This window comes from Abramis brama (assembly GCF_963993115.1).
Source record: "Abramis brama genome assembly, chromosome: 24".
Lineage (NCBI taxonomy): Eukaryota > Metazoa > Chordata > Actinopteri > Cypriniformes > Leuciscidae > Abramis > Abramis brama.
This window is the reverse complement of record NC_139986.1, coordinates 16,183,725-16,203,010: the sequence shown is the minus strand read 5'-3', so window position 1 is coordinate 16,203,010 and position 19,286 is coordinate 16,183,725. Positions and strand designations below refer to the sequence as shown.

At 37.2% G+C, this 19,286-nt stretch overlaps 1 protein-coding gene across 4 annotated transcripts in view; it reads right to left on the bottom strand.

The window, feature by feature from the left end:
* The window catches only part of tpk1 (thiamin pyrophosphokinase 1), a 62,032-nt gene that overhangs the window by 6,735 nt on the left and 36,011 nt on the right, over positions 1–19,286 (bottom strand). For 2 of the 4 annotated variants that reach the window (XM_084102244.1, XM_084102245.1), the window contains exons 7-8: positions 18,514–18,660; positions 16,998–17,109 (exon numbers count right to left, since the gene is read on the bottom strand). In XM_084102244.1, coding sequence (XP_083958370.1) covers positions 16,998–17,109; positions 18,514–18,660 — 259 coding nt within the window. Of the gene's footprint in view, positions 1–7,664; positions 8,276–16,997; positions 17,110–18,513; positions 18,661–19,286 lie in introns of those variants that run through there. The other 2 variants (XM_084102242.1, XM_084102243.1) reach the window with 2 other exon arrangements.

The window sequence follows — 19,286 nt, the reverse complement described above, 5'->3', positions numbered from 1 at the left end:
TGACTTCACTTTTCTCCGTTGAATCCAGTGGGGTCGCTGTGTCCATTTCTTTTACTGTCTATGCCATAGATATCATATATAAAGGCTAGATGTCTCGTGCGCGCTGCTGGCCAATGGAGATCGACGTCCGCACACGGCGGCCATCTTGCCACAGTGGACTCGCTCACTCGTTTAATGGTGCATATACTTTTAAATAACCATAACTTGCTCAATTTTCTACCGATTTTCAAACGGTTTGGTTTGTTATAAACGTCAGAGATGTAGTTATGACACTACATACATACACTGCATACATATGAATAATTATAACATACATGTTCAAGCATTCGGAATTATAGCCACGTTAATAACGTTTGTAAGAAACCAAACCGTTTGTAAATCCGTCAATATTTCAGCGAGATATGAGGATTTGTGTGCATGCTGATCACTCACCTAATGCAAAGCTTCACTGCGGTAAGATGGCCGAACGGTGATGCCGGAAGTGACTGCGCCATAAGACATCTAGCGTTTATATATGATATCTATGGTCTATGCTTGCTTTCAACACTTTCGCTTTTATTCTCGTGCACTGACTCGTTGGCTAAGCTGAACAGCCAATCAGAGTGCTCTTTCTCACCGACGGCCCGACGCATATTTAACATGCTGAATCATCCAAAAAAATAAATAAGCCGACAGCATCCGACTAGAGCCAACGGTGCGGAAAACACTGAAAAAACTAAGCCGGCCGACGCTCAAAAACAGCCTGACATTGCCTGACGGCCGACCGTCGGCATGCTGCGTCACGGTCATAAGAGTTAATGCAGGACAGGAAGTGATGTGTGCCGAGTTATTTTGATAGGGCTGTCTTTGTCTCATTTCGAAGGCTGCTTCTTTCGTAGGCCACATTTGTCGCCAAGTGCATCATAAACTTCTTCCATTTTAGAAAAATAATTATTATAAAATTGACTGTTTTTCCCAGTGAAGTGTAAATTGCTGTAATTTCTTCACGTCTTTGTAATGTAGTGATCAGTTTACTGAAATGAAGCAGCCTTAATGACATATGTGGCATTCGAAATGAGACACAGCTAGTGACTGAGGCATGAAATGGATGCGTTTTGGCTAATCCACCTCATTACTTCTAAGTGATGACGTCACATTGAAATGAAAAGAGATCCTGATTAACAGATGGGAATGTTCTGAACCTTTCCAAATCTAAAGCACTAAAGCAGCTCCTAGACTTGAGTATTTACTCTGGGATGTCAATGTCATTCAAAGCGCTTTTATGAAAGGAGGACTCCAGTGATTGTTTTAAATGTCTTGAACCGGATCAAAGGGGCTCTGTTCCGTTTCTTTAAACTCACAAAACCACTAACACCTCCAAAGCTTGCGCACACAGACATGCAAACCGGCCCGTATATTTGTAATTTCAAAGGATTTTTCAGCCCCAGGCTCAGATTCCTCTACTGCCTTTTGACATCCATTTTTTTTTTTGATCCCGTCTAACAGCATCTCAGATGCTGTGTTTTTTTTCTCGTCTTTACACATTTCCCAACCCCTAAAAGCATCATTAAAATTCACAGCAACGAAGTTGTCTCTCACAGGGCTAAGGAGCACATTAGCGAAATGGGAAAAGACACTTCTGGGACTCCTACAAGCACAAGTCCCTCTGAAGTCATTCTTGCTGGGGATTCGCCCCTCTATCCATTTGACAGCTTAATATTAAAAAGCTCTGCCCGCTTCCCAGACGCTTTAACAATCAGAGTTATGGTGTGCTTAAAAACCTGCTGAGTCATGCTCACTTTACCTTAACAGTGAGCATAATGTGGGATTGCATTTAGCCCAGTTTGAATTACTGTCATCGCACTGCGAGAGTGTGAGAGAGAGTCTGCTCTTTCCTGATCTGAACAAAACCTGTCAGCCGATTTTTGATGGAATTGAAGCTCTATCCCTGCACGCTCACAGTCATTCTGATATGCAAATGAGAATGCAGAGCAGGACGCTTTGTCAGGCATTGTTCCATTAAGAGACCTGACATCTTTCAAGACCTCAAAAGAAGCTTTTCGTGCAGTGGGAAGACCATTTGTGTGGAAGTAATTGCATCTACGACACCTTCCCCCAGATTTGATGTGCCACAAAACAATGACATGTAATTTCGGTTAGTTTATTTTGTCAGTTATAACTAGTATTTGTCCTGTTTTGTCCTACACCCATGCAAGCTAATGGCATTGACCAAAATCTCTGAGCTACTTGGCCTAACCAACGGCATTGTATCGATTCCCCAATTTCATTTGTTTTTATCATTACCCTGGGCGGGAAGGTCAGGATTTCAGATCAAATGATTTATGACAGTTTTCTCTCTGCCTGAGCAGGTACTTTTCCCAATTTCCTTCCTGATTCAACAAAACAAATAAGATTTTAACAGTGTTAACATCACATTTAAACAAAACACATTTTAACAAAAATTAAAACAAAAACTAAAACATTTTTAGAAATAGAAAACTGAAGTAAATATTAAGTCGACTTAACTTAAGAGAAACTAAATTACAATATATCCAAATTAAATAAAAATATAAACTTAAAAATGGCCTTTTTATTTCATAAAAAAAATTCAAATTTGAAACTTCACAACATTCTAAATAAACAAAACATCCCAGAAATAGATGTGTAAGTGGGCATGCATTTTTAAATATATTATGCAGATTGTGATTTCCAAAGAGTTTGGCATTGAGCTGTTTTTAATTAAAATCAAAAGGAAGGAGACTAATTACAAAACAATCCCCTTTCCTAGGTTTGACTTTGATCTGCACTCCATAAATTTTCATATATATTATGACAGTTTGATTAGCCTCTCCATGTGCAGCCTGGAGTGAAGTATATGGAGCAGTTTGATCATTTATTAGAAAATATTGAATTTCATTCTTACTTTTTTTGCAGATGACCTGGAAAGTCAACCAGCTGTAGGGTGATTACGACAAACCTGCTTTACCTCCAAAATCCTATAAACCCATCAGCATAATTTGATCCATGAAAACGTCTTTAATCGGCTTCTCAATTCCCAAAGTATGGGTTGTGTTTTAGGGAGCACAGACTATACTGAAAAGAGTCAGAGACAGAGACAGAAAGAGGCTCACCTCCATCATGCCAGAAACAGAGATTACAACCAACCTTTTATAACCACGACTCTAAAAGAAAACCTTCAAATGACCCTTTTAAAAACACTCTACGGCCTATACGTGTTCGCTCTGTCTCAACGGGACCTGTTGGTCAGATCGCACTATAAAGTATCAAAGGCCAACCTTGCTGTTATCTCCTCCCTCAGCTTTTCTCAGCAGACAAAACACTAAAATCAATGAAGTTGGGTTGTTTTGGCCTGTATTAACAAAAAAGGACTATTTTTAGAGGATACATCAGAGGATGAAGGCCAGAGAGCGTAACAGCACACTGCATTTTCTTGTCCATCGCAGGAGCAATAAAGTCCAAATTCAAGTGGTGACCTTATAAACTAGTCTTTTATATTTTCTAAAGAAATTATTAATGGTGTTTGCCATTCAAGTTGGTTGCTTACTGGCCCAAGTCAAAAGTGTTCACACCCAAATGTCTGATACACAATGATGAAGTGACGTTTCACTCATAGTTACCGCAGGCAGAAAACAAAAGAATAGGAAGTGTCATCAGCAAAACTGACTCAGCAATTTACTGCAGAGGGACTACTGAACACAATCAAATATTAGTGTCACTGTTACTTGATGGTGGATCTGGTGAAGAAGCTGTCAGCAATCAAAATATTGATTTAGAAAATGTTAAAAGTGATAGTTTTGAGAATATGTTTGAGATTGCGAATATGAGCCAGATGCTGAATGTACTGGGAAATGAGCTCTGACGAGGACAGTGATGATGGTATAAAACATCTGCTCAAACTGAACCCTTCCAAGCTCCAAAAGGTAACAAAATTCTGATGTAATTGTTACTCTAATATAAGGAGAGTTTTATTATCGCGACAGGTAGAGATCCATTCGTGTTAGATATAGATCCGGGATTAGATTCATGAATTTAAGGGTTAATTGGAAAAAACTTTATTTTCCACATATTTCACATTGTTTAGTTCCTGTCTCTATGAATCCCCTTAATCCGAGTGAGAGTTTCAACACTCTACTAACGCAACTCAACCAGGCCCGCCCCCTTTTTTGTGTATGCTTTGGTGGGAATTATTTAAATGAAGAATATTGTGATGTGTACGTTCCCAGAAGGAAACTCAAGACTACAATCAGAGAATAACTCCCTTTTGATTGGACTTTGTGTTTTGTAACTTTGCAGAACTTTTTAATGCTCAAACGGGAAAATTGGCCGATTGAGACTGATTAACTACAGCTCTGCTTATAATACATCATGTATCAGTGTGTGTGTCAGACTATAACATCTCACACTCTCACCATGGAGATACTGCGAATCTCCAGTGCCACCTACAAAAACAGAGGTTTTTGTCTTGGTAAAATATCACCACAGCATGCCGTGAGAAAAGCTGCTCGTGTCCATCTGTGCGGAGAATATAAATCCTCTTTTGTAAACGGCCTTCGCTTCTATTTCCTCCCCAACACACTCTCATTTCATACGTGCGAGCTTGCACACATTCAGAGACGGCTCCCATGTGTCTCAATTTCCTCTTACATCTATACTAATGTTTCCAGCCATGCACCCCCTGTCTACACAGGAATGGCTAATGTTCGCATGGTTTTCCTCTCTGCGGTCAGTCCGTGATGCTGGTCGATCTGCCGGAGATGGAGTAGAGGTATCTGAGAGCCATTATTCCACACGAATGAGCTTCACGACTTCCAACCTACAATCTCCATGTTTTCTGCTCTAGAAGGGGTGACAGATGAACTGCTGTGCATAGCGACTCGAGCAGGGAGAGAATGGGCTTCTTGTCATGTACACAAAGGTTGTAATTGTGCAAATGTATGTGTGTAAGGCAGGGCTCAACAATACCTTTTTTTTTTTTTCTCACTGGCCCGGTCACAGATTTTTACCTGCCCACTACATAAAATGATACATTTTATTTTTAGCAACATATCTTGTGTGTCAGGGAAGAAGAAGAAAAAAAGAAAGAAAAAAAAAATATATATATATATGTATTTTCTTTTCCCCATATATATTCCATTGACAGCATGATGCAAAATAGTCTTGTATTGCCTGAAGAGAATATAAAACAGCTGACTGTACATTGTGCCTTATTATACAGCTTACTAAATAAATGCTTATTGATAATTGATTTTAACTAACTAACTAACTAACTAACTTAAAATAGATAACTGAAAAAATAACTGAATAAATATTTCAGTTGAAAATATTTATTTAAAATAACTAACTAAATTAAAATAGATAATTAAAAAAAAAAAAAAAAAAAAAAAACATTTCAGTTGAAAATATTTGTATTTAAAATAACTGAATAAATGCATATTTTAAAATTATTTTATTCTGCCTAAGAAATTGTCCATTGCAGAAAACAACCAGTTAAATAAAAAATACCACAATAATAATATATGTTCTAAATATGAAAATAATTCCAAAATTATTTATAATTTAATTTATGTTTTCTTTTTTTATACTTCTTAATTTCTTATACTTAGTCATGTGACTGTGTGTAATTTGAATTCTCTAGATCTTTACATCTGCATTAGATGTCAAATGTTGCAATGACCTCTTGGTAACTGATAATTAGCCATGCCTCCTGCTGAGGACTCACTTCACTTCACTCAGACAATCTTTATTCTCTTCTTTGAGACACTGGGAGGCTGAGGGAAAAGCTAAAGAACAAAATAAAACAGAGAGAGAGAGAGAGAGAGAGAGAGAGGGGGGGGGGTACGAGAGAGAGAGAGAGGGGGGGGAGGATAAGAGAGAGAGAGAGAGAGAGAGAGGGAGAGTGAATAAAAGCAAAAAGGAGACAAGCTGTCCTTTCATCTACCTGCAATGAAAAAAACACTAAATAGATTCTGTCCTTCAGAGGTCTTTATGGTAATAACTGAAATCTGACAGCAAAGCTATAAATGCCCCACTTTAACCACAGTAATCACAATAAATATTCGCGTTGACCGATCTTCCGTAAAAGCACCCTACGACAACTATTCTACGTCACCCTGCTGAGAGGTTTGTGGTAATCTAACTTACGATAGATTCAATCATTCCAGATCTGTCATATGGTCAAAACACAGAGCAAAACTGCATATTACGGTATGTTATAAAACTGTGACCCACCTTCAAGGCCTTCATAACTAACAGAGACAATCACTACACATATAGGAGTTATATAATAAAAGAATGTCTCTGGATTTCCTGTTGGGAAAGTAATAACATCATCCACGATAGGACTGGATAAAAGAAAGGAGAGTCATATTACTTTCACCAGAAACAGCTAGTGGCATTAGATTTCAGATGGTTGAAATGTCAAGCTTTTGCCCATCCGCTCTAAATGACATAAACTCACACTGAGGCGTTCTGAGAAGAACAGTGTGACGTCCTTTAAAGATTCACACGAACAGAAGGAAGTCTGTCCCCAACCTTTCATTTTCTGCTTCCACTACCAGTTTTCATCCTCCCTCAACAAAGAATCACAAATACAACCCAACAATGTCAACGGCTGTAAATGTTTCTTTTTTATTATTATTATTAAAACTACATATTATTGGGGTCAGTAAGTTTTCAGTAAGATTTTAAATGGTTGCTGTTGTTACTTTACACTCCAGTCAAAAGTTTTGGATCAGTAAGATTTTTAATGTTTTTAAAAGAAGTCTCTTCTGCTCACCAAGGCTGCATTTATTTGATAAAAATAAATAAAACAGTAATATTGTTAAATATTATGACAATTTAAAATAACTGTTTTCTATTTTAATATATTTTAAAATGTAATTTATTCCTGTGATCAAAGCTGAATTTTCAGCATCATTACTCCAGTCTTCAGTGTCACATGATCCTTCAGAAATCATTCTAATATGCGGATTTGATGCTCAAAAAACATTGAAAACAAGTCTGTACAATTTTTTCAGGATTCTTTGATGAATAGTAAGTTCAAAAGAACAGCATGTATTTGAAATATAATCTTTTGTAACATTATAAATGTCTTTGCTGTAACTTTTGATCAATTTAATTCATCCTTGACGAATAAAAGTATTGATTTTTTTTATTTCTTTCCCCAAAAAATACAATTTTACATTCTTACTGACCCCAAACCCTTGAACAGTAGTGTTTAATGTTTCAAAAGCTTTCTATTACAGATAAATGCTGTTCTTTTGAACTTTCTATTCATCAAAGAATCCTGAAATAACTGTTTTCAACATTGATAATAATGAGAAATGTTTCATGAGCATCAAATCAGCATATTAGAATGATTTCTGAAGAATCATGTGACACTGAAAACTGGAGTAAGGCCGTGAGAATTGTAATAATATTTCACAATTTTACAGTTTTTTTTGTATTTTGAATCAAATAAATGCAGCCTTGGTGTGTAGAATAGACGTCTTTTAAAAACATTAAAAATCCTACCGATCCAAAACTTTTGACTGGTAGTGTAGCTTAGCAAGTTACAGTTTTAAAGTAACTTCCCAACATTTTATTTTCAGTATGACATGCAGTTAAAAATGATATTCAACAACAAAACAGCAACAAAATAACCCCAAACTCACTACCTGTCATGTAACTTTAAAGAACTCAAAACGCTTTTTATTTGAATGATCTGGAGGTGCAACAACATGAGCTGTTTTCAAAGGCTCAAAGTGAATTTGAACAGTACATGCAGCATTACATGACTGAGCCGAAATACATTTTTATAGGTCTCTACAGGTGCTAGCGAGACCTTTAAGTGCTACGAAGTTCTTATCAAAAATCGAAATGATGCCATGATTACCCCCTCGAAATGCGGCTCCTTCCATGGCCTGATAACTAACTTTAATATTTGGCCTTGATATCTACCCCTATAGCAATATAAAGGGAGCAGAATAGTAATGGGCCGTAAAGTCATCCCATTCTGCCGCTATTACCAAGAATGAGAGTCTGAGGTTCTAAATCACTCAGGGGCCACAGCGGGCGTCCATTAAACAGCCTTTAATGAATTACTCATAACCTCTCGGAAGACACCGCCGTCAATGACATCTCTCAGACAGAGCGTGTTTTTCAGTGGACACAACAATCGTATCCTGTAAGCACCAGGAACCTTGACCATCTGAGCTGCATCGCTTTGAGCTGGATGTGTCACAGTCTGGGGTTAGCAGGGCTTCTGTTGTAAGTGCCATCATCTGCAGAGGTGCTGCTGAAGAGGAGGGAAGCAATAACACAGCTCGCGTTACAAAAGCCGAATCGAACGGTTCGAATGAGTGCTGTTATGAGGCTAAACCCTAAAGTCCACTAGAGAACAACACTTCAGCTAAAAGCTCTGAATCAATGCAGCTGTGGCAGAAATGCTTCTGTTCTGTTAGGAAACATTTACGAGATCTCTATTTTCATTTAAAAGAGCGCTTTCAAAATGATTTATATGGTGTTCTGAAGATATGGATATAAGGATTTGATTAACATTTTTCAGTTTTAACTTAACTACTTCCACAGTTTTTAAAAAAATTAAGTAATCAATAGTCTTAAGGCCAGTTCACACCATGAAAGACAACTATAATGAGAACTATAACAATAATTATATTAGTGTCCAAAACAACGGACGATAACATTCTGTTTATTGTAAGTGTGCTTGTGCAGTTTTGTCGTCTGTTGCTTTAAATGCTCAAACTCTATAAAGGGGTCATGACATCATTTTTAAAATAATTTTATTATGTTCTTTGAGGTTCACTTATAATGTCAGGTTTTTTGCAATATATACAGAAAAAAGTTATTTTCAACCCTCATTCACTATGTCTGAAATGATCAGTTTTTAAGGGGGCGGCTCCTTTAAGGCTGGTCAGTAAACGGTCACTGTTCGCAAAAGTGTACCTTTTGAAAAGGTAACGCCCCAGTGACAGCTTTTGTACCTTTTTTTCTGAGAGTGATAGCTGTGGAGTGGACTTCATTATTCTAATAGAATTAGAATGATTAATAAACATTTGAAGTCATAGTTATCATTATAATCAGCCTTTAGTTGTGGAAAACTTGGTTAACACTTTGTTAAATTTGTTTTACTTAAAGAACTTTCTTGAAGATGTATTTTAAGTTACAAGATTTTGACAACCCAACAATAATTTAGTTCTAGGGTGTTGATGGGTGTTATTTTTCTCCTTAATATTGTGCAAATTCAACAAAATGTTCTTTCAACAGCTTTACATGATGCCTCCCAGAAACATCAAATTAAACATGCTAATGTCAGTTAGCATTAGCAGTATATGCTAACATTAGCCTTATTAGCATACAGTAGCAGTGCAGTGTTGGAGACTAACTTTGTCAGCTGCAGTTTTTCCATTAACAAGCGACTTTTTCCAACAAGTAGCGGTATAGTGACCAAAAGCTACATTAAAATGCTACAAGGGAACGTTAAACACTTTACAAAACTACTTCAACAGCACATCAAAAGCACTAAAAAGACCTAAAGCAGTTATGAATTCTAATTAGCAATTATTTACACATCCCCACAAGTCACCATCCTTTGAGCTAAAACGCAAAATTAAATTATTCAAAATCGCAAAGGCTTATAGGTATTTCCCTAGCCACAAAGCTAATAGAACATGCACCAATATGAAATTCATCTAGTGCTTAGCCTTAATAGCTGAAGAACAGCAAACTCAAACTTTCACAAGTCTCTACAGAAAATCCCCTAAAGGGAGAATCCTATGCAGTTCTTTTGCAAGAAAAAACAACAACAACATGTTGTCCACAAGTAGGGCAAAATAGCATATACTGCAGTATATCACAAATTAATATTTACATATAATAAATGCATTCCATATATATAAAAAAAGAACATATCACTCATCAAAGCATCAAGTCATGATTTGCTGTGATGGTATATGGCTAGCACGAAATTAACTAATTTATCTTTCTCAGGACTAAGCATTGGTGATCAGACTAAGGTCAATAGCCTCTGAATTCTACATTCACCACCAAACATAACATTGCAAGCTCTCAGTTTACAGTTTGAGTAACAGCAGGTCAACACTTCCAGAGAAAACGGCAGTCATGCCCTTAGTGTTGCTGAACACTTTGTGGCTTGTTATTTAAAATAACTGTAATACACGTACAGTGAGGAAAATAAGTATTTGAACACCCTGCTATTTTGCAAGTTCTCCCACTTAGAAATCATGGAGGGGTCTGAAATTGTCATCGTAGGTTCATGTCCACTGTGAGAGACATAATCAAAAAAAAAAATCCAGAAATCACAATGTATGATTTTTTAACTATTTATTTGTATGATACAGCTGCAAATAAGTATTTGAACACCTGAGAAAATCAATGTTAATATTTGGTACAGTAGCCTTTGTTTGCAATTACAGAGGTCAAACGTTTCCTGTAGTTTTTCACCAGGTTTGCACACACTGCAGGAGGGATTTTGGCCCACTCCTCCACACAGATCTTCTCTAGATCAGTCAGGTTTCTGGGCTGTCGCTGAGAAACACGGAGTTTGAGCTCCCTCCAAATATTCTCTATTGGGTTTAGGTCTGGAGACTGGCTAGGCCACGCCAGAACCTTGATATGCTTCTTACAGAGCCACTCCTTGGTTATCCTGGCTGTGTGCTTCGGGTCATTGTCATGTTGGAAGAGCCAGCCTCGACCCATCTTCAATGCTCTAACTGAGGGAAGGAGGTTGTTCCCCAAAATCTCGCAATACATGGCCCCGGTCATCCTCTCCTTAATACAGTGCAGTCGCCCTGTCCCATGTGCAGAAAAACACCCCAAAGCATGATGCTACCACCCCCATGCTTCACAGTAGGGATGGTGTTCTTGGGATGGTACTCATCATTCTTCTTCCTCCAAACACGTTTAGTGGAATTATGACCAAAAAGTTCTATTTTGGTCTCATCTGACCACATGACTTTCTGCCATGACTCCTCTGGATCATCCAAATGGTCATTGGCAAACTTAAGACGGGCCTTGACATGTGCTGGTTTAAGCAGGGGAACCTTCCGTGCCATGCATGATTTCAAACCATGACGTCTTAGTGTATTACCAACAGTAACCTTGGAAACGGTGGTCCCAGCTCTTTTCAGGTCATTGACCAGCTCCTCCCGTGTAGTTCTGGGCTGATTTCTCACCTTTCTTAGGATCACTGAGACCCCACGAGGTGAGATCTTGCATGGAGCCCCAGTCCGAGGGAGATTGACAGTCATGTTTAGCTTCTTCCATTTTCTAATGATTGCTCCAACAGTGGACCTTTTTTCACCAAGCTGCTTGGCAATTTCCCCGTAGCCCTTTCCAGCCTTGTGGAGGTGTACAATTTTGTCTCTAGTGTCTTTGGACAGCTCTTTGGTCTTGGCCATGTTAGTAGTTGGATTATTACTGATTGTATGGGGTGGACAGGTGTCTTTATGCAGCTAACGACCTCAAACAGGTGCATCTAATTTAGGATAATAAATGGAGTGGAGGTGGACATTTTAAAGGCAGACTAACAGGTCTTTGAGGGTCAGAATTCTAGCTGATAGACAGGTGTTCAAATACTTATTTGCAGCTGTATCATACAAATAAATAGTTAAAAAATCATACATTGTGATTTCTGGATTTTTTTTTTTAGATTAAGTCTCTCACAGTGGACATGCACCTACGATGACAATTTCAGACCCCTCCATGATTTCCAAGTGGGAGAACTTGCAAAATAGCAGGGTGTTCAAATACTTATTTTCCTCACTGTATTTGCAAGTCTTGAGTTGTGGTGCTTCTCCTTGCTGGCAGCTTATCATGATTACCTCACCTTGGCATTTTTCCGTCATGCATTCATTAATATATTGCCAAAGGTTTTATAAACACATACTCTGGATCTCCTCTCAATTTACACACATATGCCGTGTCTTATGTGTGTGTAGAGAGCTGTTTATGAGAGTTAAGTGTCATCTAGTTGCTGGTAAGTTGCTTAAGGTTAAGTGTCTTGGCAGGTCCTTTTCCCAGGAGGAAGCACTGGATGGACTAACTCCAGTGAAAACAAGCAGAAGTCTCTTACGCCGAGCTGTAGGTCAGCCTTAGGCTATTGTGAAAAGCTAAACTCACACACTCCTGCACTTGTTATCTAGAAATATTTACTAGCGTTTAAGTAAATACTTTTGTGGTCATAAATAATCCATGAAATATTGGGAAAAATTAAGACTTAAATGGTGAGAGAAGAGTCATTTAGGACATACAGTATAGCAGCAGCTGTGCTGTTTTCAACACTAATATTAAGTAAAACGTTTTCACGAGTACAATCTAAAGAAAATCAGTCATCTCAGACTGAACAAGCTTGTGTAACAATCAGGATTTGTTTAGATCATTAATTCACCAACTTAACTCCACAAAACATAATTTTCCTCAAAAAGTAAACAGGCTATCAGTTATTGATAAAGCTGTTTAATAAAGCTCATTCCTGTATCTTATAAACAAGATATCCGGAGTCAGTCATTAAAACTGGAATTTCAAAAACGAATAATCTGCTAAAATGAAAAGAAATGGTGTGCTTTACATTTCTATTATATTTACTCTTAAATAATATTAGAAATAGGACATATCTTCAAACTTGTCTCCATTGTATTAGATATTTCTAAAACCAAAAAGGCAGATTTATTCATGATCATACAGGAAATGATAAAAGTGATTACTGGTAGTTTATCTCTCAGAATATGTTTCTCTCATTATCACACTCAAGGCTCAAGGGAGTCTCGGCAAGAGCTGAGTGTAATGAGACAAAACGAGACTAATAAACACAGCACCAAGAGATGCAACAAATATGCATGTTATATATATATATATTTTAATCTCACTTTGAAAATGTTGTAGAACAGTCAGTGTTTTGGCAGTTTTTTTGGCAGTTTAAAAATAAAACAGTAACCATTTAGTTAATAGATATGTTTGTGATGTTAATTTATTAAGTAATATAGATAAAACTTTATAAGATATAGTTGTTAGTATAACTTTATTTGTCCACATTGTCACAAACTATAGTTAATTTGTTAAAGTCTCCCTGTAGTCAATAATTGTATCCTTTAAAACTAATCTTTAATCACCAAAATTACATATTTAAAAGTTTTTTCCTGTGAAAAAAAATTCTTCATGCCTTAAAATAGCTTGAATGTAACTCTACACCCTTGCTTCATTTGACATACGTGATACCATGAATATGCAAATTAGCCCCGCCTCCACTCACACTCAGAGATCCAATCGCTCAACTTTACTGTAGAACGCTGCACAATGACAAGTGGAAATACTGGTTTAATCCAGCCATTGAAACTGATTCAGAAGAAAAAGAGGAAGAGTGAATTATACAGGCTCGTACACAAGTCGATGTATCAGAATGGTAATGCGTATTATGCATCGCTCTTTACAACGTCAGACACATAACGGTAATTAATATGATTAGCCTTTGGCTTGACTGTTATCAAACAGCTAATAATGTGTTGCTAATATTACACAAATCATGTTCCCATTTGCCATCTCTGAGTGAGACCGCTGCCTTCTAAAAATCAGCATCCATAGAAACGCTTTGAACAACTCAGAACGTCATTGGAGAAAGGCATATAGTTCATCATGACATCATAATATATATCATATACATAATTCACCCACGCTATATTGCTTAATGTACCCGATTTTTCATATCAACAGAAAAATATATCGGGATAGTTAATGATTTGCTAAAGCCCATCTGGGATTAGTTACAGCATATTTATGACGTAGAGAACAACAGCGACATCATGTTCAGTTTTATCTCAATCAAATGAATGTGAATCTAATTACATTAACATTTAATTTTATTAGCCTACATGTCCGAACTGTGGCGCTAAAGGTTAACATTAATCATGTTTGAATATAACATACCACCTATACTCATCCCTACCATAAACAAAGCAAACATGAGATAAAAACGCATTTGCTGGAGCAACTACGCCATTCTAGCTTGCTTCTACAATTTTTTTTTTTAATCATCACTTCATTACAGGTTTTGGACCTGCTGTACCAGGTGAGCTACCAAGCAAGTTTACAATATCAGAAATACCATACAAATTGAGCTGGTATGTAATGCCAACATCAAAATGTATTAGTTTACAAATCATGCTCTATCTATGGTAAAAGTGTTTGAGGTCATAACATAGTATTGTGCAATGAAATGCGCAAAAATAAGTCTGTATTAATCGATAATCTGCTCCTATAATTTGTGTGAAAAATAATAAAAGTGGTTGGTATTTTACTGCCCATTGAGGTAAAAACTGCAGTGAATTGTACAGGTACAAAAATGTAGATAGAGGCACGTATTTCCAATAAGTCGTTATATGTTGGTTATACTGCCTTAATGCATTTTAAAACCTATCGTAGAAGCCCATGATTTCAACAGACCAGCTTTTTTAGGCATAAATATGTTTCATCTTTCCAACTTCTTCAATACCCTGATACCCCTGTGCATATTAAAGCTGATTGTTTTTAAGTCCAGGTCAAAGGTCATAGTCCAGATCCATCACAATCGAGTGGAATATTCACCATTGACAGAAACATCAGGAGGCTGACACAATAAAGCTAAACTTCTCAGTCATGTATCTGTCACTTCAGTCCCAGCATAACAACAGCCCCTGTGCCCTCTGCAAGATTTAACAGGAGGAGGGGCGCTTGCTTTTTCACGACGAGCCCCAGCCTCCAGAGAAAACTTACTGGATATTATTCTCGTTGACAGCTCGCATTAGCAGATCAAAGGCAAACAGTTGGGCTACATTACTATTCCTTCTAATGTCTTCAGTCAGAGCAATCATTTGGCACACCTTTAACATTTAATGCACGTAGGAGGCAGCCCACTATCACCCACTCAGAGATACAGCCCTTCATAACCACTACAGATCTTACATGACTAAAGTTTGATTCAGTTGAAGAAAAAAAAAAGTTGATCCTGAAAAGTTAATTGCATAGTTTCTTCAAACCATCTGTTCGTCTAAACGAGGGGTTCTCAACTTAGGCCCTCAAGGCCCTTTTTTCTGCAGAGTTTAGCTCAGACCTTCATCAAACTAGATCAAACTCGCCTGCCTGGTAACTTTCTATTAATTCTGTGTTCGCTCCCCTATACTCTCATTCACTATTCACTACATTACTCCACTAATATAGTCCACTTAAAGGAGTGAATGAAACTGAGTGAGCGAATTCAGACACTAAGTGTGCCGGAAGGGCTGTCACTTTTGCATAGTTTGTGCTTGCTGTTAAGAAATCATTTGAAACTTAGCAAACTGGTAGAGCCAGTAGCAATGAAAAGATTTATCTTGAAATCTGTCATGGATACTAGCATGCATAAATCTTAATTATAAATGAACCTTAATATATCTGTATGATATTACACTGTATCCACATTGGACCAGCAGTTTGGAAAATGGTTGGATGAATGTTTCAGCTGCAGGTGCCATCTTCTGGCGAGACGCGGGAATTCATTCGGCACAACTTTAACAGTGCATTATGGGTATTCTCTAACTGTTGAGTGTTCTCTAACGAGTGTACACTTGTTATTGTGGTGGATTATGGGATTAAATGAGTGCAATCGATAACGTCCACAATGGTTTCGGACACCACTACAAATGGCTGTCCCCTCAAATAGTGCCCTATTTAAGTGTATTAAATAGGCGATTTCGAACACAGCCCTTGATTAGCTTGTTCAGGTGTGTTTGCACAGGTGTGTGTTCACACTTGGCATGTTTTTGATTCAATTAAAACGAACACTGCAATTGCTCTGTTAGTGCGATTCATTTGAATAAGTGAAACGATGCCATCCGAACCCTGGTGCACACTAAACAATCGGACTGAGGCCGCTGAAAAGAAGGTTCTCGGTCCGCTTGCAAACGAACTCTGATGTGGTTCGAATGAATGTTTTTTCTCATCATAGTCGCGATGTTGCCCATCACAGTGCGGTACAGGCATCAGTACCTCGACTCCTCGCAGCAGATCATTTGTGTATGACAAAGGGATTCCTGCGCTGTTTTGACTCTTTTACATATTTTATAAGCTCTTCATGAGTTGTCAGCTCCATCATATATCCGCACATACAGCGAGCGCATTTAGCCCAGCACACAGCATTGTTTTGGATGTTCGACAAGTTCCGTCGTAGAATATACATCATAAAAGCTGTTTTTTTGTATCTTTAGGTTCTGTGTCACAATATGACAGTATAAATGCTAACCTGGACTAAATGTATTATTTTCTTTTTTTTGTTTAGGAGCAAAAGAACAAAGAGAACCTAATTAAAGTGTGAGAACACCCTTAAACGGTGCAGGAAAGTAAACCAGAGTTGAGAATATCGGTTCTAAATAATGGCAGATGGGGGTAGTGTTTATGAAAACAATATTGTCTGCAAGACTTTGGTGATCTTGGTCACGAAGCAATTACAAACTTCACATTTAATATAAGAAAAGCAAAAATTACTCCATGTTCCTTTATATAATTCAAAAAGTGAAGTAAAAACTGTCTAATGTTAAAGTGATGATGGATTGTACTGTGCAGTATGTCTAGTACACAGTACAAAACCAATGTCCCCAAAACTTGTTTTTTCTTTCTTTCTATAGTTTAATCTGTGAGAGCCATCATATCAATGGGCCATCCCTGGAGGAAATAGCGTATTTATGAAACAAAATGAACAATTCAAAAGCAAATGCCATGGAGAAGCTAAAATACAATAATGCAAATGTGAGATCTTTCTAAATCTAGGCATGACAAACTGCATCAACTGTAACATCAGTGAGAGTTTGCTGGAGATTTGAGCTGGCATGGGTAATAAATGTCTCCTATCTAGGACAGGACCATGTAAATGGAGCACAGAGGATGGTACAGGCTGGGGCACGGTCCTCAGGGATGTCTGTGTTTTGGTGTGTGAGTGGGTGGACAGACCTGTGGCCTACAGGCATGCAACTCACCCAAGTTCCATTTAAGCCCAGAAGTGGTGGTAAGACAAGGGCAGCCCACAGGAACCAGGCTACACCATTTCCCCTCCAAGCCGGTGTTCACATTCAGTCGGTGTTGTTTGCCCTGTAAGTGTGAGAAAAAGAGCAGGAGAAGGTCACAGAATGCGGGTGAAACTCTGTTTGAAAACCTAGTGAGCTCCCCTAAATGGTGGATGAGTTGAGAGAAATTATGAATTTAATTTTTAAAAGTATAATTTTTTTAATTAATTTAATTTAAAATAAAAAAATACCAATAACAATCATTCATTTGTCATTGTAATCATTGTACCTGAATGGAATAATAGTGTGACCGGTTCATTCTTTATAAGTCCAACAACTAGTTCAGCACAAAACTAGCACTCACCATCTTAAACAGTCTTGACTAGCTGGTAGTTTCAGCATTCATTAGATTATTAGTGTAATATCATCTGATAAGAATGCCAAGAGAGACTTCAAATGCTCAGATACTGTATGAGAAATCCACTTTCTCACATGCAGAGGCACTGACAACTTACCATTTGCAATGCGGTTCTCAGCTCTCACTTACAAACATCAGTCTAGTTCAATATTGTGATAATTCCATATATCACATTTAAAAAGTGTTGTTTGTTTATATATGCACAGACTTAAAAGTAAGATGAATAAAGAAGCTTCTAAAATTACAGCTAATCTTGAAAATTGCTTGGATGTTCTGAGAACTTTTCTGTAACTCATAATTACCATCTATTGCATTTGGCAAGTTAGATGCTATATATAAATGCAGATGTTTTATTTTTAATCTTAAAGTGAGTTGTACAAACTTCAAAGTTTGACTTTTCAAAACTAATTCTGATCAGTCTCTGAAAACCCAAGAATAGCAGCAAATGAATTCTGCACAGAACTGAATTCATGCTTTATGAAACAGTCAAGGACATTTTTATACAGACTGAAATGCATTAATTTATATTTCTGGCCCATTACAACATTCAGTGTCTCACAATCATCTCAATGTCTTATATTCTCTATGAGCCTATGAGCTTGATTAAATGTTCTCATACAGAATGTAAAGTAATGCAGCTAGAGCAATGCTGTAAGGTTTTCTTATTAGTCGAACAAGATTGCAGTGTCTTACAAACTTAAAAACAAGGGCTTTGTACGTGTTATTGTGCAAATATGAGTTGGTCTTTGTATTACCATCTCTAAAACATCATAAAATACAAATATGCATCTCTCACATGCTTGTATTTGTTATATTCGGGTATAGTACTGTTGTATGAAAATGTTGACAATGCATAAGGCAATATCTTTTGTATTTTTAGCCTTAATTCAGATATTCAGATCCTTTAAAAGTGCAAAAACAGGACACAACAGAGAAGAGGCAGCAAAGTGTCTCTGCAGTTGTTAATTGCTTAATATCACGATTGATCATTAAGTGCCGCAATCAGGATGTCAAAAGCGCACAAGTGCAAACACTGATTAGCACATGCTAATGAGAGAGAGAAGTGTTTACCTCTTGGAGAAGGAAAGCCAGAGAACGGTCTTGTATAACCACCACAGGCAAATCCGTTATCTTCTGGGCATGAAACAAGGTCTCCACTGTGGCCATGATCTGGTCGAAGCGGCCTCCAAGACCACCCAGTGTTATGATGGTGTCAATCTGCAAACAGATGAGTGATGGGTAAACAAATAAATAAATGAACCAATGAATAATCAAATGAACAGATGAATGAGTGATGCTCTTAAAGTGCTATTGCACAAACAACTGAATGAACCAACAACTAACCAAATGAATGATTGTGGGAGCAAAGCATTAGATTTTTTGTCATGCAACTTCAGGATAGATTTTCTTAAAGTGCTATTAAACAAACAAATGAACAAACAACAAATGAATGAATGAATGTGTGAGTGTGTAAGCAGTGGATATTGATTCTTTATGCAACTTCAGAATAAATGTTTTAAAAATGGCTGGCATTGGCTATACTGCATTAACAAACAAAAGAATGAATTAATGAAAGACCCCAGAATAAAATTTCTTAAACGAATGAATGAACCAACAATTGAATGAATGAATCAACAAATGAATGAATCAATCAACAAATGAATGAATAAATGAACGAACAAACGAATGAATGAATGGGTAACCAAATCAATAAATACATAAATGGTTTAAAAGTGCTCTTGCACAAACAAATGAAAAAACAAACAAATGAATAAATGAACAAATGGACAAAGAAATCAGCGATTGTGAGAGCAAAGCAATGGATAAAGGTTATTTATGCAACC